General features: G+C 50.7%; 5 protein-coding genes across 5 annotated transcripts; 3 read left to right on the forward strand and 2 right to left on the reverse strand.

Annotated features, from left to right (window-relative positions):
- Nucleotides 1-281: 281 nt before the first annotated feature.
- Nucleotides 282-4,169, reverse strand: AP-2mu (adaptor protein complex 2, mu subunit). Its single transcript, XM_003748476.2, has 3 exons — nucleotides 4,026-4,169; nucleotides 1,661-2,857; nucleotides 282-1,550 (listed from the first exon to the last, which is right to left on the reverse strand). Exons 2-3 carry the CDS (start codon nucleotides 2,855-2,857, stop codon nucleotides 1,416-1,418), a joined length of 1,332 nt encoding a protein of 443 aa, XP_003748524.1. The 5' UTR covers nucleotides 4,026-4,169; the 3' UTR covers nucleotides 282-1,415.
- A 261-nt stretch (nucleotides 4,170-4,430) lies between these two features.
- On the forward strand, nucleotides 4,431-6,316 carry LOC100907051 (60S ribosomal protein L22). The gene is made up of 4 exons (XM_003748477.1): nucleotides 4,431-4,496; nucleotides 4,953-5,096; nucleotides 5,522-5,643; nucleotides 6,117-6,316. Exons 1-4 carry the CDS (start codon nucleotides 4,485-4,487, stop codon nucleotides 6,265-6,267), a joined length of 429 nt encoding a protein of 142 aa, XP_003748525.1. The 5' UTR covers nucleotides 4,431-4,484; the 3' UTR covers nucleotides 6,268-6,316.
- A 2,037-nt stretch (nucleotides 6,317-8,353) lies between these two features.
- Nucleotides 8,354-13,223, forward strand: LOC100907194 (putative acid phosphatase 5). Its single transcript, XM_003748478.2, has 12 exons — nucleotides 8,354-8,429; nucleotides 10,174-10,284; nucleotides 10,395-10,456; nucleotides 10,566-10,680; nucleotides 11,183-11,341; nucleotides 11,437-11,566; nucleotides 11,853-11,911; nucleotides 11,997-12,156; nucleotides 12,243-12,303; nucleotides 12,394-12,477; nucleotides 12,591-12,684; nucleotides 12,826-13,223. Exons 1-12 carry the CDS (start codon nucleotides 8,387-8,389, stop codon nucleotides 13,020-13,022), a joined length of 1,275 nt encoding a protein of 424 aa, XP_003748526.1. The 5' UTR covers nucleotides 8,354-8,386; the 3' UTR covers nucleotides 13,023-13,223.
- A 1,090-nt stretch (nucleotides 13,224-14,313) lies between these two features.
- Nucleotides 14,314-16,799, reverse strand: Sps1 (inactive selenide, water dikinase). The gene is made up of 8 exons (XM_003748479.2): nucleotides 16,525-16,799; nucleotides 16,254-16,387; nucleotides 16,081-16,168; nucleotides 15,903-16,006; nucleotides 15,653-15,772; nucleotides 15,419-15,561; nucleotides 15,112-15,299; nucleotides 14,314-14,954 (listed from the first exon to the last, which is right to left on the reverse strand). The coding sequence occupies exons 4-8, from the start codon at nucleotides 15,996-15,998 to the stop codon at nucleotides 14,557-14,559; spliced, it is 945 nt and encodes a 314-aa protein (XP_003748527.2). The 5' UTR covers nucleotides 15,999-16,006; nucleotides 16,081-16,168; nucleotides 16,254-16,387; nucleotides 16,525-16,799; the 3' UTR covers nucleotides 14,314-14,556.
- Nucleotides 16,800-19,813: 3,014 nt separating this feature from the next.
- Nucleotides 19,814-20,569, forward strand: LOC100900708 (uncharacterized). The gene is made up of 2 exons (XM_003748511.1): nucleotides 19,814-19,955; nucleotides 20,075-20,569. Exons 1-2 carry the CDS (start codon nucleotides 19,890-19,892, stop codon nucleotides 20,567-20,569), a joined length of 561 nt encoding a protein of 186 aa, XP_003748559.1. The 5' UTR covers nucleotides 19,814-19,889.
- The last annotated feature ends 132 nt before the right edge of the window (nucleotides 20,570-20,701 follow it).

The following is a 20,701-nucleotide window of genomic DNA, read 5'->3' on the forward strand; positions in this document are numbered from 1 at the left end:
AGTGATTCAGTAAAAGTCGACACATATCGAGCGTTCCTCTTTCGTACGATTCTTCAACTCCCATCCCGGGCCCACGATCAAGACAATGCTGTCCCTCAATTCGATAGATCCGAAGTTATTCTGCTGTCTCGATTTAGGGTGATTAGGTCCACGAGACGTGAGGCAATTCGCGAAAGTTTGGACTTAGATCTTTTTTTCTTTGAATTCGGAACCTGGCCTTTGGTAATCAGGCGATGATCGATCGCTTCTCTAGGAAGAAGAAAACAGGAATCGGATCGAAAACTGCATCGCTTCTTGTTCCAAATTTCAGCATCTGAATGAAACGGGCAATGTGTGTTCCTTTATTTGCTATATAAATAAAAACATAATAATGTTAATGTCGTCGCGGATTTTTCCAGTTTTTCATCCTCGTTCCGAACCTCCTCCGTGTCAATCCACGCATCTAGACCGCATTGAACTCGATGATCATTCGAATTCATCAGAGCGTTAACGAAAGTCAACTTGCTGATTTTCTCTCCGATCAGGTACCACCAAATTAAAGGTGCATGAAATGTGGAATCGGGCCGGGAGTGGGTAGAGCTCCAATCTATTTACAACTCATGTCGAAGTTATCAACCTAACAGTCAAGTGGATATTGCATCAGTTGCGCGGCGAGCACATTTTTCTTCGTCCACGAGAACTTTGCAATTCATATTTAAGAGAAGATCCATTTTGTCACACGTAATCGTTTGTTTCTTCCTTCCGCTCATCTCTGTCCCTCCCCGATTATGACTCTCAAAGATTCGCTGTAACTGGGACGCTAGAATACTTTTTCGCCTCTGATCTTCGATCAATCAAGGAATCAATGAACCTCTCCGCACCAAAACCATAAGAGTATACCGTTCGGCAAACAATTATTCGATTACCAGTCAAACGAATAGAACATTTCACTTGTCCCACTTGAGTTCACAGTCGGAGTTCGTAAGAGCTGGTTGAAATAGAGTGCGCAAGTCCAGTCGGATCATGTGGGGATCTCCTGCATCAAGGAAACTCTTCACTAGGGAATTGCTCCTCACGAACTCAAATCGAGACAAGGCTACGATACTAAGTAGTTTTGGTAGTGATGTCAATGTTCCCCAGAGTTACAGTAGTAGGTACGATGAAACGGGGTGGTTACCCTCCAGCTACGGGATATTCTAGTTGATGATAGATAGGCAGATAGGAGGTCGGTCGACTAGCCGGATAGACCGGCAGAAGGACCGACCCACCTACCGACAGACCAACAAACCGCAAGCTTTTCGGCTCCGGCGCGGCAGTGATTAACCACCTTGAAGCGACACTACCATAAAACCACTAGGTTTCGCTCAGCGCAAATAATCGTCAACGATACAAGTTCGACAGGAAGATCGACCTTCCGAGCTGAGACTGAAGCTGAGTTAGCATCTGGTTTCGTAAAGTCCGGATCGGCCGATGTACCTGACCCATTTGATGACATCGTGGTCGCTGTAGTTGAGTTTGGACTCGAACACCTTGAGATAACGGACTTTGAGCCCTGAGGGCGCGAAAGGCACCTGGGAAGAAAGCAGCCATTCAGCATTACGTAACATTCTCGATTTTTTTGTTCTGATATTTCGATCTGATATCTGGTACACTGCGCCGAGGGACGGAGGGGGTAACTAACCTCAAAGTTCATCGATATGGGAGGTCTATTCCATTTCTTCTTAGCCGCATCAGAATGGAGAAGCTCGACCTCAGCACTTAGTTGAGTTTCCTTCATGCCGGCCATTCGTTTGATTTTCCAAACGATGGCATTCTCTGAGGACTTGTATTTTGCTTTGCCTTTCATGCAAATCAATTGGACTCCAGATGTGTTCAGGGGAGTTGGAATGCGAACCTCGATTTTCTGTCCAATCAGAGAGGGTTTGAAATTTGATTTGAGGACGACCTTCACTTCCATCTTAGTGCGGCCAACTTCCCTCACCAGAGGAATGACCCTAAAGGGGAACGAGATGTCTTTTGTGATGCGGTAGCGCATCAGCTCGAACTCTCCATCTGGAGGAATGAAGGAAATGGCGTGTTCGCTCTCGAATTTCGAAAGTTTCACACATTGATGGAACTGGCAATCGTCGATGGCGATGGAGTTCTTCGACGTGCGTGACGAAGTGGCCGAAGTGTCGTCTAGAGCCTTAACTCCGCCCGATGCGCCCGTCTTGGTCTCCATTGTGAGCTTATCGTTGATACCGAACTTGCACTCTGGCATACCCGAGAGGTAACTCTTCATTATGACCTTCCCAGCTACGTGAGCGGACAAGACTTGTCCTTGGGGAGACATAAGAAGGTTTACGTACTCCAAGACATCCAGAAAGAGTTCGTTGCGTCGATATTTGATCCCTTCTCTCCTCCAACCGATTTGACCGGTGACTTGGGATGTGATCTGGGCCTGCTCTTCCTTAGTGGCGCTCTTGATGCCTTGCTGAGTGATGAAAGTCTTCAGGATACCCGTATCTGTGTTCTGGGGATAGCCGAAATCGAGAATTTCGTCGAGCAGCTCGTAGATCAATACGAAATTGTTCTTGACATTCTCTTCACTCAGCTTGCCAAAATACGACTGCATGACTTCACACATTTTGAGCAGAAACTCGAAAACCATGGCAGCGTTCACATTCTGCTTGGTCACGGCGGCCAACCAGATATTGGCCCTTTTGATGTGGAAGAATGAGGTTCGTGCAATGTTGGTCACAGGCGAGCGGACCTGTTGCCTGGCGTGAATTACATTCACCCGGAAAGCGTCCACGGCGTTCCTGCCGATGTCGTCTCGATACACCCGAGAGATCAAAACCTCTCCTTTATGGTTATAAATGAACAGCCCACCGATCATCTGGAATGAACGAGAACACACTGTTTCAATAAATGTCTAGAGCGGACGATGCGCGTGGTTTCGTGAACGGGTCGAGCCACTCTGAACCCGATGCGTAGGGAAGGCTGGACATCGGGATCGGCCCCCCAGAAGCTTCTTGAGTGGGAGTATGATTCAGAACTGTCGACCGAGCGGTTCCTCGACAAAAGGGATCGGAAGTATCATGCCGCTGATCATGTCTTGGGACTACCTCTCAGGAGGGAGCTACCACTTAGGAATGACAAACTCCAGGAGCAATCTCCAGGGGTCTTCCATCATATCGCAACAAGATGCTCCAGAGGGAGAATGCGCTCTCTGTAGGTGACAGGGGACTTGCACGCTGACTGCGTAAACGAGGTCGCGTGCTTCCCCTCAGCGCCTAATGATTGAGTGACATTTGTCCCCTGTGGACTATTCATAGGACGGCGCAGCGTGACTGATGATGTCTATTCACGAATTCGCTTGCCTCTCCCGTACGACCAGTAGCCCCAGCACAATCGAATGCGCTCTCCGAAACTCCGAAAATCATCGAAATCGATTCACGCGAAACTATTGAGTCTTTGCGTCCAAAGCTCCTATGGCATGATTTTATGAGCAGACGCCAGAAATTGATCACCTTACGCAGGAGCTAATTTCGAGGTTGCCCGACCTGAACTGATCGAACGGACTTGACCCTCCCTGATTGCACGTCGCGAGGCTGAGCGTCGAAATTCAATCGAATCGATTACAAAGGGTTTAGAGACCATACTCCGTATACGCTCACCCAGGCTAGTCCGTGATATCTCGTATTTCGAGTTTCGAACGTTTTCAACGAAATGTGGCAACGAAAGATCTTGATTGAAAAATCTCCTCTGCAACCGCCAAGTTGCTGAATCAGCGAGCATCGGAACTTGAAACCGAGAAAAATTCAGCAGGACCCCCACATGTGAAAATCCCCTGAACTTTGCTCCACTCGTAGACCTTACGTGCGGATTTAGCTTGGATGCCAAAAGTTGGCATCCAAAGAAAAAGCAGAGGATGCTCAATATGACATCCGCCCCCTTTCCTGAAGGGTGTACGGTTGTTCTGAGCGAATCCCGAACTTCTGTGTATTTCGCAGCTCCGGCGTCAATGCAAGATATGTCTCTAGGATGTCTCAGCCCGAAATTACCTTGATACTCGCGGAATCCTCGGCTCTAGAACAGCATTTCAAAAATTTCCTCAGCTGTCACTGGCTATCCCGCAAGATGGTGGCAGGGAATCCTCTTCTCTCGCAGAGCAAGTCTCGTCGTCGGCTTTCGTCGTCGTCGTCGACGTCGTTCTAGGCGGTGTGTGTGTGGTTCTCAGCCAATTGGCTATGCTACCAATGAGCTACATTCCGGATATTTTTCATTCGAGCTCAGCGCCTTCCGCAGCGATTTTCTCGGTGAACCGTGCTCGGGAAACTCGCGCAATTTTAACGTGATGGAACGTTATCCATTCCGATCCTAATCGATACGCTCGGGAAAGTTCGGTCGATGCTCGAGCTCCCGCCCATGTGAAAGGAAGGTGGCGCTCCGGTCGTCTCGTCCGGCTATGTGAGCATCGTCTGCGCTTTGTGGAGCCTTTCCGTTCGGAGGACTCGTCCGTGATGGCCGCCGCTGTAAGTTTTCCCACTAATTTCTCAGATTTAGCATTCATCTCATCGTGCCTGTTTGTGCTCAATGCGCGGAACGATTCCCCGAGCCGCGATACTCCTCTATATCCCGCTCAGACAACAGATTTCGCCTCGCCTCTGGTCTGAATTGTCTCTGGCACTTGAGCCTACGAAGACCACGTTTTCAAAGTGATGATGATTTTTTCGCGACCGCTCTGAACTCGCGCTCGGCAAACTACGCCAACTCGATGTCCTCCCTCACTAAAATCGCGAATTGAGTGGATTCCTGTGATTCCTCCAGTGATCGCGATGCGGAGCGGACTTGACTCATTTCCGCTCACCCCCCCACGTGGCACGTGGAATCATGACCGCGGACATGTATTCGTGCGGACGCACTGTTTCGGTACTCGGGGACCGGGGACGCTCCGGAATCTTTCGTCTTAGAGAAATTTGTTTTTCCAGAAACCCGCAAGGAAGCCCGTCAAGAAGACCAAGAAGGGGGTCTCCGGCACCGGCAAGAAGGTCGGAGGCAAAAAGGGTCAACTGAAGTACTTCGTTGACTGCGCCCACCCCGTCGAAGATGGCATCATGAAAGTCAGCGAGTTCGTAAGTGGTTTGCTCCCAAGATCAGTAGCTCAGTCTTTGCGAGGCCATACCCGCGTAAGCTGAGAATTCTGGCCGAGTAGCCCGAGTCGGTGACGCAATGCTACGGCCCGGATGGCCGAACTCCTCGTGCCAACATGCGTACGTTTCCGGCTTCGGAGATTCGAATTCAACCGCTCCCGCTGCTCGATCCGCGAGTGCTGATAGGGCTCTTGGCTGGAGAGTCCGATTCCTAGATCGGATCATCTCCTATAAAAATAAAAAGGCCCCAAAGAAACACACCAGTTAATCGCCGATTCGGACTCGAGTGTCTGCATTTGGTTTCATGCTTGGTTGACACCATAAGCTATTGCTGCTGGCTCCTGCTCTTCGTCCGGCGGAGGCTGCAGATCTTCTGAAGATTCTGACGGTCGCCATGAACATTTCAGGAGGCCTTCCTGAACAGCAGGATCAAGGTTAACAACAAGACCAACAACCTTGGCAAGGACATCGTCGTGTCCCGCGAGAAGAACAAGATCCTCATAACCTCGAACATCGCGTTCTCTAAGAGGTGAGAATCAGATTCCGGTGGTAGGAATCGATTGACGACGCAGTACCTAGTCGCTCTGCCCCGCATTTCGGCGGAGCAATCGATCTAAGAGGAATTTAAAACGATGGATCTCCTACGCCACGGTCCTCAGAGCCCCACAGGCCTAGAGACTGCCATTCTAATTGAATACGGGAGTACAGAACCGCTGTCTAGGAAGCCTATCTTAGCAATCCAACTAAGTTCGGTGCCGAATACTCGAGCAACACTTACGAAGCTGAATCTTAGAACCCCTCCTTCGCCACGGTCGCAGGATCGCACAGGTCCTGGAGACTGCCATATTTTGAAATAAGGGAGCAAATCGAAGCTATCTAGGAAGCCTGCCTGCCAAGTATGGAAAGGCCGGTGCCGAAAAGTTAGCGACATCCGTTTCCCGGGAGTCACGTCTCGCGCTGAGAATTTCTTCAGAGATTGAATCGCCACCGTTTACATTCCAGGTATTTGAAGTATCTCACCAAGAAGTACCTGAAGAAGGCCGGCGTTCGCGACTGGCTCCGTGTCGTTGCGACCACGAAAGACGCCTTCGAGCTCGTGTACTACAAGGTGCCCAACGAAGACGAGGGCGAGGAAGAAGAGGGAAACGAATAAAGTGTTCGAATCAATAAAAACAGAACGCTGTCTCTCTCGTCAGAAACAACTTGTGCCTCATTACAGACGTAGGAGGGGTTACATAGATCCGGCGCTCGGTGCGCGCGTTCCGAGGATTCGGTAAGAATAGGAGGCTCTGTGAGAATAGGAGATTGGGGCGATGTTGGTGCGATCGTCCGGCGTGGGCTTATATGCGGCTGGATTCGGCTGGCTCTTTGGTCCGAATTTCTATCCAGAACTGCACAACACGTATCACTTCGCCGTGATCCGGGAAAAAGTCCGCTCCTTCCCGAAGAATACTCCGAATATTGGACTCATGCGAGAAAGGTGAATCACTGACTCCGCCAAGTCCCCGCCTCTCGCGGCCGCGCTATCCAATGCTGGCTTCGCTCAGTGATCAATCTGTCAGGCTGATTGATGATGAGTGGTGAGGATCCCTTCTAAGCGACACGGAGCGCGATGAGCTCCACTACGCATCAGATCAGTGATCTGGTGGAGAACTCCCCGTGGGCTTTGAAACAAATTATTCGCTATGAGACACTCCCCATCGACATCAGACGAAAAGAGCTGTTCCAGGGAGGAAAGATATCCACTGCTCGAGAAATCAACGCTCTCAATCGACATCCATTACGGCTTGCCTCCATTCCATTATCATCCCGTCTACATGGTGGCCAATTATTTATTTATGTTCACTTTTGAAAAACTCAGCTGGTCGTTGTCACAATAATAGGATCGCCTCGCCGCTCATCCTCCACGATCACGTCCGGTTGAGAGATCGAGCGATAGAATTCCAGAGGGAGCGAATCAGAGAGCAAACTGTAAAGCAAACATTTCGGGGTCATGCTTCTCAACGTCGAGCGATCAGACGCCGTGAGCTCGATGACCGATCAACGCTGGAGAGAGCATATGGTGGTTCATCCGCTCCGGCGATGATACTGAAACAGCAAGAGTGGCTCCAGCGATTTCAGCTCATTGTTGAGGAGCGGTTAAATTCCTAGGCAGCGAACTTTGCATCTGATAGATTCTCAACATGTCGTTCACGGTTCGCCTGCGTCGAGCTCCCTTTTGAATTGAGGAGCGACAAGTGCATACTACACGACAGCGCCAATTATTGGTGGATGCTAACAAGGGAAGTACCAGAACTGCCTCTCGCGATTTCGACGATAGTGCGGGATTTGCAGGTCGACTCGAGTCTAGAAAAACGTCATCCGTTTGTGTGGAAGGGTTCGATTCGTGCGTACGATATACTTGAACCCAGACTGATCTGAACTAAATATCTCATCCGGATCGTATATCCAGCGTATCTCATTGACGTGAGCCAAGATGAGAGCAAGAGCTTCATTTTCGATCTCTTTCCGCTCTCACTGATGCTTGTAGGTAACGAACTTGACGATCTTCCGCGATGTGACTCGATCACATAAAGATAGTCTTCATCTTTGTAATTTGACTCGTGGAGTTCTTCAGACTCTTCAACCTCAATGTAATCTTGGCCGTCAATCTTTCGAAAATCTTTCATCACATCTCGAAGGCTTGTTCCTCGATCGGCCTCGCTCCTTCAGCCGCTTTCGGGTTCTATTTCATCGAATCCATCTGACCTTGGATTGAAACCAAGGAAGTTCTCGACCGGAGCGACATCGTGGAGTAGAGCTTCAGCTTTCGGACAAACGAGAATGTGATTTCATCGCTGTAGGAGATATTGTGGAGAACCTCAGAGAGAGCCGCGCTTCGCAGGGCATAAAAAGTAAGCGAACTGTGTAAGCAACGAAAATGGCGCTGAGTTCAAATGGCGGTAGAGGCTCTAGGTCACTCTTCTGAGTGAGCTCATCCATCCAGCTTCCATGACAGCGGCTTGAGTTTTGAGGCAGATTCTAGCGAAAAACCTATGGAAAATAGGCTATTTTCCATAGATAACCTTAAATAAAGGTAGTTCGATTATCAGGTCAGAAGGGCCCACCTGCCACAAGGACATATGACGTTTTTCTAGACTCGAGTCGACCTGGAAATCCCGCACTATCTCGTCGAAATCGCGCGGGGGCAGTGCTGGTACTTCCCTGTAAGTGACCTCTCCGCGGATTCCAACTGACAGTGGAACAGCCGTGTCAGCACGCTTTAGCTCGACATGCGCGAGCAACGCGACGGAGCCTTCGAAAATATTTCTCTACGTGAGTACGAAGCCTCGCCCTCCCACCGCTTTTCCAATTCCCTTATTCCGACTCGGGTCTTCACAGAATTCCTCGAGGCGATTTTCCCGGATGTGAGCGTTTGCTGGAATTCGACAATGCGAGGTCACTGGTGTTGAACTTCAACGGCCCTAGATTGCCAGACGAATTCATTGGCCATAGCGGGGACGCGGGAAAACGACGCTTGAGGCTATGTCAGAATTGTGGATCTCGAGCGTCAACCCTTCGACTTTTTTACTGTTCCATGTGCGCGAAAGACCCGTCGAGCTCTTAATTTCGCGGAGCCGAGGAAGCGATTCATCGCCAGAACCATTGACAACGACCTGTCGTCGCTCTCGATATCTCTCGAGAGCCCCACGCTTTCAAGCGGCGATTCCCAGAATGCGATCGAAAGCGTCATTAGATGTACTAAGTGAGCCAGTCTAGCCTCACTCGCAGAACACTTGGTGTCAACGAAGGCGGCAAATCGTGTCCAAGCAATTCAAGCATTGACTGGCGGCGAGGCTCGTGATCCAAGAAATGTCTTTGAAGCGACAGCTCGACAGTTTCCATAACGATCTCATGCCTCGACTGTCCAATCTATCCGATATCCGCGCGTTCTACGCGGTCCCGAATGTTCGTCGATATCCCTCTTCGTGTCGTTGTGGGACATACTAACGGTGGTATCTCAAAGTTCGGGAGACGAGATCCATAGGGGGTGACACCGTGTGGATTCCAGACTCCGGATGCCGTCTGAATCGATTTTCACCCGAGAGATCAATGACGGACATGATGTTGACCTCGGGATGGATCCGATGTGACACAGGACAGATCGATCGTGATGAGCAGCAAGGTGGTCATCGATGTGCCTATTATCGAGAGATCAGCAAAATAATTAGAACCACGAATATCTCAGCCGGCTGCACCGGCAGATGACAGCTTCGAGATCAGCTCCAGTACGAGAATTCCGAAGCATCCCCGAAATGTTTCTGGGACCACTAGCGAGAAACGCAAAGTCCCGGAGAACTCGAGCACGTCATATCCCTTTGCAATGGTTCCTATTCGGAGACAGACGACGTCTAAATGCGAGCGGCACCGACTAAGGAATCGGATCGCTATGTCGCGGCGCTCACGAAGCGACCGTTCGGAAAATGGGAGCGTGCAAACCTCTGATCCACAGAGCTCGCTCGCGCTTGATTCGGAAGGCGGACATATCAATTAATACCGTAGGAAGCGAATGAACCAAGGAACCATCAAACCTCTCTCTGGGGAACCACTTTGCATAGCGCCATCGCATCGATCTTTGCTTCATCTTCCGACACCGTCGGAGGACGGGAATATTCTTCTCAATGACTCGCTCGATGATTTATTACGACACGTGAAGAGTACCCGAGTCGCATTGAAATCACCCTTGTATCCGGCGGAAGCCAGCCCTCGTGGTTGCGGGCAAATTCAGATTGGATGATTATATTTTCGCTTCGTATCGGCTCCGTGGGCTGTGCCTCGCGACGATGTTGAAAGCATCTGTCCGCATTTTCCCCGCGCTGGCGAACCCATCACAAGCTCAGTGAATTTCTGGGCTCAACTCGACGCATATTCACGGTTGTACTTGCTCTGTCTCGAGCTGTTTTTCCAACTCGTGTAAGCTGGGTCCTGATACCGACCTTGCACAGACCATCGACACCTGGCCGTATGTCGGCCACGGTGAGTTTACATTGCGATCTGACCGACTTGTTTTCTCCCTCAGCAGAAGGGGTCTCTCTGAGAGAAGTAGGAGGAAGCTTGCCCATCATGAGTTTCTCTACTGGAAAGCGAATCCTATTATGGGGTTTGCCGGTCGCCTTGCTCGTCATCGCAGGTTCGTGTTCGAGGTCGAGTCTTCCGACTCGGCGATCTCCGTGCTCTGCGGGACCTAATCTCGCGATCGTTCAGGATTCCGGACTTGATCTTCCGGTCTCTTTTCCACAGGAGCCGTTCTTGTTTACCTTGTCCTCGCGCGGAGTGCCACTTCCTCTCCAAGAACTCACAAGGTATGAGCACGTTCGCTTCGAATACTTCTTCCGCTACTTCAGCGTCCGAAAACGACTCTGCGCTCGCTTGTCTCGATTGCAATAAGGTGAGAGTGGAGTTCGTTCCCAGGCAAACGAGGATCCGACGGGCTTCACGCTGCAGCACGTGATGATCGTGCATCGTCACGGCCTCCGTGCCCCTTCGCATCTTTCGAATTGGAGCAATCCCGACGATTATCCGATGGGTATTTCATTCGATTCATTGAAATTTTACGTCTCTCGAGCAAGCCGGAAAACACGGCTCCTCGTTTCGAGAAAGCTGGCGAATTCGCTATTTATTCGAGCAGCGAATCTACCTGGAAAGTCAATGTGTCATCGAGAGACCATCGAATCGGGACAGCGGTGTGAAGCTAAGCATAGAGGCATGGAGAATATGCAGCCACATGCAGAAATCCCATGTCTTGACTGATGCTGGCCGGCGGGATATGGCTTGCTGGCGTGTGTGGTCCGACCTGGCCAGGGACAGGTGAACCGACGGCTTCTTCTCGGAGTCTGTGAAATCTGCTCTCTCTATCGAAAAGGATTTCCCGAGGGTCGCTCACGGCTGAGGCCACCCTGCAAAGGAGCTAGCGGAAGACAACTTGGCGAAAAATGAGCGCAGCTTCCGAGAGAGCCCTCTATGTCCTATACAATTCCCTCGTGCGGGACAAGTTTTTGCTAGGGCTTATTATCATCCGTCCGATGCAGGTGTGGGTTACCTGACCAAACTCGGCAAGCAAGGATCGCTCCGAGTGGGAGAAATCCTCAGGAGGTTCTACGGCAACTTTTTGACTTATTCGCCCCGAGAAGTATGGGCTCGCAGCTCAACTTACCCCCGGTGTTACGAGACAGAATACCTTCTGCTAGGTAAGTAACTTTTCTGCATTCTGAGTATTCTTCTGCCTGGGGAGATCCAATCGACTTTTGCTTGCTTGCAACTCAGGAACTCACACCCGATCTAGGCACCCTATACCCTCCGCGAAGTTTCTGGGATTTCGGTCTATCAGTGCAGCCGATTCCCATCACCATGGTCCCGAATGGAAACGATGTTCTCATCGAATCGTGTACAGCAAGCGTTCCCGGGGATTTCAAGTGAGATTTTTTTTTGGGGATGTGAAGAGTTCCGGGTTCCCGGAGGAGCTTCCCTTCCTATATGTATATACATGAATATGTCCTGCCAGCATGCTCTTTCCCCGTCTACCATGCATCGCAGTACGCCACCATGAAGGAAGACTCGCCCATAACCAAGTCCGCTAGACACCCCATAGAGAGCCTCCCTGCAGTATAAATAATCGGAGCTTCGAATTTCTCAGAAGCATAGACGAGTCCCGTGAAGCTTCAATAAAGGACGTATTATAATCAGGATCGGGATTTCCAGATACATGTATAACGAAACTCACCGAGAACTCCAAGAAGACGGTTTCGAAACGTTCGGAGGTTGGTCAGCCGACAAGGACACTCCAGACATTTCTCTGCGTAATCCTTCCGAGGAATTTCATAATCATAGCGAGAATGTATTCAGATTTCATGGAATGGCTCGCGGAGAACTCGGGATGGTCAACCGAAAACTCTGAATTCTACGAGCCCATTATCGATGCCCTCTACGCTCAGAAGTACAACGGCCTACATGTCCCAGAGTGGGCGGAAGCGAAGTGGAAGTCTATGGACTGGGCATTACGCAGGTTAGCTCACGGCATCCTTATTTGATTGCGTTACTTCGATTACCTGTTCGATACTGACGCGGAATACCTGTCGAATGCTTCCCCAGACTCAGCTTTGACTACTGGAAGCTCTCCGTTCCATACTACGGACAATACATGGGTAAAATGGTAAGGGCTGTTTCAACCTGGTTTGGTGCGGAGGCAAAGACTCGAATTAGACCACTCTGAGGATAGACTTGATTTCACACGGAATTTCAGATTGCGAATCGCACCCTAGGATCTGCTGAAGGCAGCCACAGAAATCGACTTTCGATCATGTCGTACCATGACACGTCGATCCAGGTAGATCTGCGGGAGGGAGGACTATTCGATTCGCACTCCGATATTATGGGCAGCTACCCTAGCAGGCCGTATCCTGTTCCCCCTCTGAAAGCCCCGATTCGCATCCATTCCAGGCGATTCTCAGCGCATTGAAATTCGATCACGTGGCGATGTATCCGTCATTCCTGGGAGCCCTTCACTTTCAGCTTTACAAAAGGGATTCCGACGGTGAGACACACTGTGACGCTCTCCCATCACTCACCTCGAATCTTCCGCTTGTCTGATCTGTGGTTTAAGCAAGGCAGGTCAGAGAACATTTCGTCTCGTCGTCGTCTGATTCATATTTTCATGCACATATCCTCCCCACAGGTGAATTCTACGTACGCTCGATCTACAGTCGAGGCTTCACCGCTTGCGGGGACTACCGCGACGCATCCCAGATAACCATCCAAGATTGCCCATTCCCTGACTGCACATTGAAAAAGTTCGTCGCGGTCATGAACGGTCTCTACCCCGATACGAATCGAAGCTCCTGCCCGCCTATAGATCTGAAAGCTTTGCTCTGAAATGTACCTCCGAATCGGGGAGTTTCGAAGAGTACATCCATCATCCCCCCGAGATACCGAGCTGAGGTGGGTGGTCCTCGCTGGAAAATCTCCCGCTGGATTTGCGTCGACTCTTGCGATTCGGATTCTCAAAGGAACCCGGAATCTCCCTATCCCCCTATAGAATAAAGCAGTAATGTCGGTCCGTCACCGTACCGAAAATCGGAGCTATTAGCGTGTGAAGGGACTTCAAATGACTTCGAGACGATGCAGAATCATTACTGCTAGCGTGGGAAGCAATTTTCCACTCGATCAATCGAATCGTTCTCAGGTTCATCCAGAAAATTAGCAAGTTTTTCTCCGGTGTTCGCTGGATGTTTCTTCTCCCCACTAGCAGAGTGATGCCCCGACCGTTCCGCCAAGGGGCGATTTGAAAGACGACGCAGCAGCCTACTAAGTGAGCATGATCGGGGTGATCGAATACTGATCGGGGTTATCATAGGATCGAGAGCGTACCAATAAGTTCTATTCCCTCCAGCCTCAGTCAGAAGTTCATCCGCTCCCGGAGCTCGCGAGTCAGCATCGCATGAGAGTCATGTTGTATCCCGACCGCCCGAGTCTGCGAAACTATGAGGACCGCTCGCTTTGCATTACCCGATGAGCCGATAGCTCCGAGATCGAACGCAGAGCTCTCCAGAATGTCTTCAAATGATATAACGACTGCTCCAGCGACAATCGCGCGATTCGGATAACGGCGCAGCAGCCTAACGAGCGAGCTTTCCTGAATCCCTACGGAGGCTCGAATCGCCTCGGGACCATGATCGGGGTGATCAGAGGATCGAGTGCTCCAATGGATTCTATTCCTGCCAGCCTCAGGAGCTCATCGTCTTCCAGAGCATGCGTGTCAGCACCGCATGAGTTCCATGTTCCCTCGCATCCTATCCTGTTCCTTCGCATTCTATCATTTTCCTCCGCATTCTATCCTGTTCCTTCGCATTCTATCATTTTCCTCCGCATTCCATCATGTTCCTTCGCATTCTATCAAGCTATTCCGAGCACCTGACTCTGTGAAGTTATGAGGAACGCTCCCTTCGCGTTTCCGAAAGAATCGAGAGTTTCGAAATCGAACGTAGGTAATTCTTTCCAAAATTATCCCACAAGGAGATTATGTCTTCCATAATTCTGTAGTGTATCCGATAGATGATGCGCGTATATTCCGCCTGATTTCATTCTTCCTGCACCAAGGTACGCGGGCAATTTAGCCTCGAGGGCGCGAAGCGCACTCATGGCTAGTTAATGTATAAAAAAATGTTTATGGTCATCTTAGCGTGATTTTATTTGGGATACATTCCCATCCCCAAACAGGCAGCTTCCGCTTTGTCCCATTCAGTTCATCTTTGTACCCCAAGTGACTCTGGATCGACATGGACCAAACTACTAAGGAATGAAGATATTCCTAAGGAATGAAAAAATAGACCTCAAGCGCAAAGAGCGCCGACATCTGAATAGCTCGGACTCATCGATAAGGGTCATTGATTTTTCGTGAATCCTTCCACTACCACAGGTAGCCTTCCTCGTCTACATCAGGAACTTCGATGATCTCTGGGTCCTTCTCCAAAAAGGCATTTCGATTCCCCTCAATAACTTCACCAACGATCCACGATGACATGCCTTCGAGGGTCTTCAGTTCACTCATGAGAGCGAGTGCTTTATCCTTCCGCAGTATCATGAGGAGTCCCCCCGAAGTTTCTGCAGACGTTCCCTCGAACAGTTTGCCGAACTTGCCGCTCTTCTGAACTATGGCTGGAACGTCACGTATCACAGGCAAGCGGAAGATTTTCAGATCAACGGAGTTCATCTGAGCTTTTGCGAGATTCTCAGAATGTCCAAGAATACCAAAGCCGGTGACGTCCGTGCAGCCGTGACACTCATACTTGAGCATGAGCGAAGCAGCTGAAATTTGAAAACGATATTCAACCGGGAATCCTGAACATTACCCTCCCCGACGAAAAATATTGGCGACCTACGCATCCAGGTTCGCCCCGTATGAGATCGCAAGGACGAGATGAGCTTTCACTAGTGGAGCTTGTCGATAATGTTGGGAGATTACCGATTCGATTGAGTCGGGCCATGCTGTCCATGGCTCGGAAATAAACTTTCTTGATAGTCTCCTTGGAAAAACCATCAAGCCAGGCAAGCTTCTCAGGGATTTCCAGCCATTGGTGGGCATTGACCGCTACCTGTGTACCGAGAGGTTTTGTCAGCAGCAGGACATCTCCTTCCACTCCCCTGTCAGGCCTGAAAGAAAAAGGAAAAATCCAGTATCTCCCGGAGCATCGCTCAGAGAATCTCCGGAGGTCTCCCGATCGTTTACATGGGGGACATGGAAAGATCCTAATTACTTATTAGGCGCCTACATCACGATCTGGTCTCTCTTTACGCAAGCGGTTGCGACGCCGCCGATGATCGGCCAAGGGTTCAAAATTGTTTGCCCTCCACGGAAACGGGTGCCGCTAGCGATAGCGTGGTCGTTAAGACCTTTCATGAGAAGAGGGACCACCTGGAAGTCGATAACGGTCATTGCAGTAACCTTGAGACCGCGTTAGGCCGCGCCGCTGAGAAATCTTTAACAGATGAATAATTCCACAAACCTTCTGCCTCTCATCATACGTCATGCCTTTCGGGACCGCGAGAACCATGAGCATGTTATCGCACTTTGTAACGCCCATAGAGTAGAGATCGGACAAAACGTTTGCACATGCGATTTGCCCCTGAAATGCGACGGGAATCGGTCAAGCTTCGAGAGTTCCAGAGCGGGATCCATTGGAAGCGTATTCTCGCTTGCTATGCGGGGCGTATTTGCATAGGAACCGGGCAGGAGGTTCATCGAAGACCACTCACATTCATGTAGGGATCCTCCACGGACGGATAGAAATAATCGATAGTTTGTACAAGAGAAAATCCAGAATCACCCAACGGGACCACGCTACAGTCCATACCTATATCTGAGGAAGAGCAAAAAGGGGTCAGCGAGACGTCATTCGATGCAATTTCCCATCATATTCACCGAGCATCTCACCGACAGTGTCTCCAGAGGAGTCTCCCCGGGAAATCGCCGGTTGGGTTCGGATAGTGGATAGAAAACTCTCCAGCTCTTCCTGGGGCACCTACAAGATCGATTGACGTTGTCGGAATCAATGTATGCTCTCTCAAATTGAGACACATTTCGATCGACGGGCAGGGCGATCGTACCTTACAACCTCATCCTTTCATCTCGGCGAAATTCGTGATCTTGAAATCCGCCGGAAGTCCGACGGATTGAGGATCGAAGTCCTTCAAAAGCCTGTCCGGCTTCCCCGGTACTCTGACGCGGAACTCCATCAATCCTACATAAAACATTCGGAATGGTACAGGCTGATGATCTCATTCCAAAAGTTTCAACCCGGGGATGACCCGTGAAAAACAACATCGATTCGATTTCGATTCCCGGAATGGTATTCTGCTCGCAATCGGGAAAACTTGCCTGTCTTAGTGGTCCAGTCGCCTGTCGACTCGAGCCTCGGAATTGTGGTCGATGAACAGGACGATATGCTCGAGGTGTGCGAAAGTACAGCTGACCTTTCCCTTCGAATGCTACATTCGAAACGAGGCGCCAAAAGACGGGTCTCTCTCCACAGAATACCGACACCCTGCGCGCTTCAGGGAATCCAGTAGGAGGGTTCAGAATCTCCGCATTTCATCATCCTGCAAAAGAGCGGAAACTTCTGATGGTCATGTCTCAGGACGGCATTCCGTCTCGACGAAGACGACAAAATGTCGCGCGCTCCGTCAAGCCGGGCACCCTGCGGCCGCCCATCTAGGGTACGACTTATGAATGGATAAGCAAGGCTGTAAAGCTGATGAGCAATCGTCCTCAGCGAGGGAGAGCGTGCTCATGAGAACCGTCACTGAGGAAAATATGTGGGTACTCCAGAGGGTCCGCCTATTGGGTCCAATGACTTGTCGACTCCATTGGATCGTTCTGGAAAACTCTCACTCTGGAAGACCTCCTTGACCCCGACCCTCGATAATCGAATTTCCCGCTGAGCCGGACATCGGCGCAAACTCCGATCCAAATTCCTCGATCCGATCCTACGGAATTCCAGATGAGCAAACTTGATGGTAATATTTTCGCGAGTGAAACCTGCGGTCCCAGGAACACTATCGAGTCGGAATCCGCTCATCGCAGAGAAGCTGTTCGACCACAACTACGATGGCACACAGAAGTGGGCTACGCTTCCCTCGGAAACCGCACGACATCGAAAACAGTGTCTTTCGTGGTTTTCCGCGTCTGACCATTAGCGGTGACAAGTCTTCCGGAACCTTAGACAGCTTAGAGTCTATAAGAAACGGAATAAAGAGGAATGAGCCACTGTTGACAGGGCAGGAGCAAGGAACGCACCTCGAGAGTAGACACGATGAACACAGTCAAAGTCTTCGAAACGGTGTGCGCGATCCTCTTGACGCTCTCTTTAAGCACACGGTGTGCGGCACGGCCCCACCACGCGAAATCCTTGCGCACCGGCTCATCGCATATCCCGCGAGACGTCGGCGAAAACACCTTTCTCGATGTCGTGCAAACGGTCAACATCGCGGCTGAAATGCTGCTCCAGAGCAGGCCTGAGATCGACGTTGTGACTGTCTCAAGAAATGTGAGTAAGCCGTTCCCTATCGATCGTTCTCCCTACCCTCCCCCGGGAAAGGAATCAATCGGAAGGCAAGCTCTCGGGAATCGGAGGATACTCAGAGATGATTTTCTCCTCAGGTCAGAGATCCTGAGGTTCCGAATGTGACGCTGCGAATCAGCGCCAATTGGTGCGTTCTCACGCAAGACATGGAAAGCCAGCGTTGCTCACAAGTGAAAATCGGAAGCCACAGTTGTATAATCACATGCCCAATATTAAATGGCTCCTACAAGTAGAGGATTTTTCGTCATTTCTCTAAGCTCTCACCAACAACTTTTCCCGCCTCATTGATCGTCCCTATTCGAGCGGCGGTTCCTGACACTGGAGCTCGAATAGCGGACCTGAACAGGTGAAGGGCGTTTTCCTGAGATCTGAAGTGAAGTTGGGCGAGAAGGAAATCGCGATCAGAGTTGGAGATCGGGCTCTGAAGCGAGACGCTGGAGGAGCAATGAATACAGTTAAGGCCTCGCCTGTCCCGGCGCTGTTGGATTCCTGTTGCCGTTCCCTCAGCTGCTCGGACTTTCTTTTCGAATCGCTTCTCTCCAAGCTGAGACTCCCGTAATTCTATCCTGTGCTCTCGATTCTGTTTCGAGCGATCACTACGAGCTAGGCGTTCAGTTTGCCGAGATCGTTTTTTCACACGTGCAGTTCAGCTGGCGGGCAACATCATAACGATATGTGGCATTTTTTGGCCTTTTGATTCGCTATCTTTTCGCCCATGATGGGCTTCCGTGGAAGCATCAGTAGAGGACAGGATATAGATGTCGACATGTTGACTCGATCACCGGTATTGTTGTGTCTCTTGAAGACGCACGGTGCGTCTCCGTCGCTTCAGTGGCGCTTTCTTCCCGAAGCGGGCGTCGTGCACATCAGGCGCTCCAGAGCCTTGCAGAGAGACCAGATGCACGATCGGAAGTGATTTCCGCGATATCCGACACATGAAGTGAACGAACAAGCGGAGCGATCACTCTTCAGTCGCCGCTTAGTTTACAAGGTTCAGCTCGACCCATTCTGGGATTGCCGATCGGCTGAGAAAGGGGTTACGCGGATGATCGATGGAACGCTCGCGCGGACTCGAATCACTGTGATGCTGAACTCCGTAAGTTTCTTCGGATAGGGAGCCGTGGAGTCGGCGCGGGAAAGTCGAGTCATCTCGGCATGCGAGACGAGGTTGTGCGAAGTACGGAAGCGGCCTTGCGTTCGCGGTCGGAACTCTCATGAGAGAGGGAAGGGCGAGAACCGGTACCCGCATGACTCCCATATTAAGCAATCAGGGTCGCTCTCCGCGATAATTATGACGCGCTTCCGCAGGTTTCGTTGATTTTCTTTATAGACGGATCGCGATGAGCGAATATAGCAGAGGCGGCGCCAGGAGAATCGTCTCGTGGGCGATCAGCGGGGGGTAGCTCAACAGCTCCATCTTGAAGTCCTGAAGCAGATTTTGATGACGTCCGCCGCCTTTGGAAGCCGCGCTGAGCTCGGTTTTGTAGCTTCGGAAATCTCTCATCGCTGTGCTCGAGAAATCGAAAATCCTTCCAGAGTTCACGCGAGCCAGGGAAACTCAGTCTTAGCGTGGGACCCCAGCCGGAACCGGTAATTGCTCTATCATTCGGAGAAATACCGGGCTTCTCGCCACGAATTTCATATTCTCCAATTCTGGAGCCCCTCTGTGGACTTCCTGATCCGGAAATAGATCAGGCGGTCTCATCGTCCTCAATCCTTCCCGAGCCGGGATCCGCAGCAGAATCGATTTATTCTCCTCAGTCCGGTTTGAACTTTCCGGATAGTTCACTTTCTGACGATATCAGCTCGGATGGCGTGACTCCCGACCCGAAGACGGCTGCCGGAGCTCTGTCCCTATGACTCCCGTGGATCAATGGGACGCTTCCCGGGTTCAACCAAGTTCATGAGCTCGCAGGCGCACCTGCCAGCTCCATCAAGCCGCTCGATCGGCCGCACCGCCGCTACAGCTGGGGGCGAGAGCAGAGAGCGCTGAAGACACTTGCCGCCGGGGACGGGAGGTTCACAACATCGGCTTTGGCGCCATTTTCGGAGATTTCTGTTTTTGTTTTTCTCGGATCTGCGAGCACCCGGTGCGCTTCCAACGTGGAAGGACTCCGTCTGCGTTGAGTTTCTACGAAGCGAACGAGCATCAGTGCGGAAAATGGAGGTGGCTCAACGATCTTCGAAGCGGAAGACAATGGCGCGAGTTCCAAACATCAATCCATCGGTATGTAGGAATCCCGGGCCGTTGTAAGGAGGTCAGGGAGATTCGAACCCCCGGCCTGATTCGTACCTCTCATGTCACCGGAGGCTGAATTCTTTATTCCTATTCCAACCATTTTGCAGGGGAGTCCAGTGATGAACACGAGATCGCGCGCCAGGAAACAGGCATCGAAAGAACCAACGGCCGAAGCACCGAAGACTGAAGTTTCACCTCAACCCAAATATTCGAAGCGAAAAACCGTGATGCTACCACCTGCCTTCGAGAGCACACGAATCGAATCTGCTCCGACCGTCCGCAAAACACCGAACAGCCCGGGGAAGAACGGATTCGAAGAAGACATACCCAAGAAGGAGGAGCAGTACAAAGATGTTTGCATCCAGACCTCCTTGTGTCGGAACTGTAACTCAGGAAACTCCTGGTCGTTGTGGAAGCCCTTCTTCATGGCGTTCGTGCTAATGCTCGTGACCCTCTACTGCAGGGGCATCATCAATATCGAGCTGTGGAAGCAGTACGCGATGAACTTGAACAACCCTTCCGTCATGTTGGCACAGCTCAAATTAGACGAGTACTGGGAGTTCTCCAACGCGTCGACGACGTTGCGAGTGACAGGCGTTTGAGAAACTCAGAACAATCTTTTTCTGTTTTACTTGTGTAGATAAATTGACACCATACTCGTTTCACTTAATAAAGAGATTCACAGAACATTCGCTCTGCCTTTTTTCTTGAGAATTTCTCGAAATCATGATTGG

The sequence above is a fragment of the Galendromus occidentalis genome, unplaced genomic scaffold (genome assembly GCF_000255335.2).
Source record: "Galendromus occidentalis unplaced genomic scaffold, Mocc_1.1 scf7180000077533, whole genome shotgun sequence".
In the NCBI taxonomy this organism is placed as follows: domain Eukaryota; kingdom Metazoa; phylum Arthropoda; class Arachnida; order Mesostigmata; family Phytoseiidae; genus Galendromus; species Galendromus occidentalis.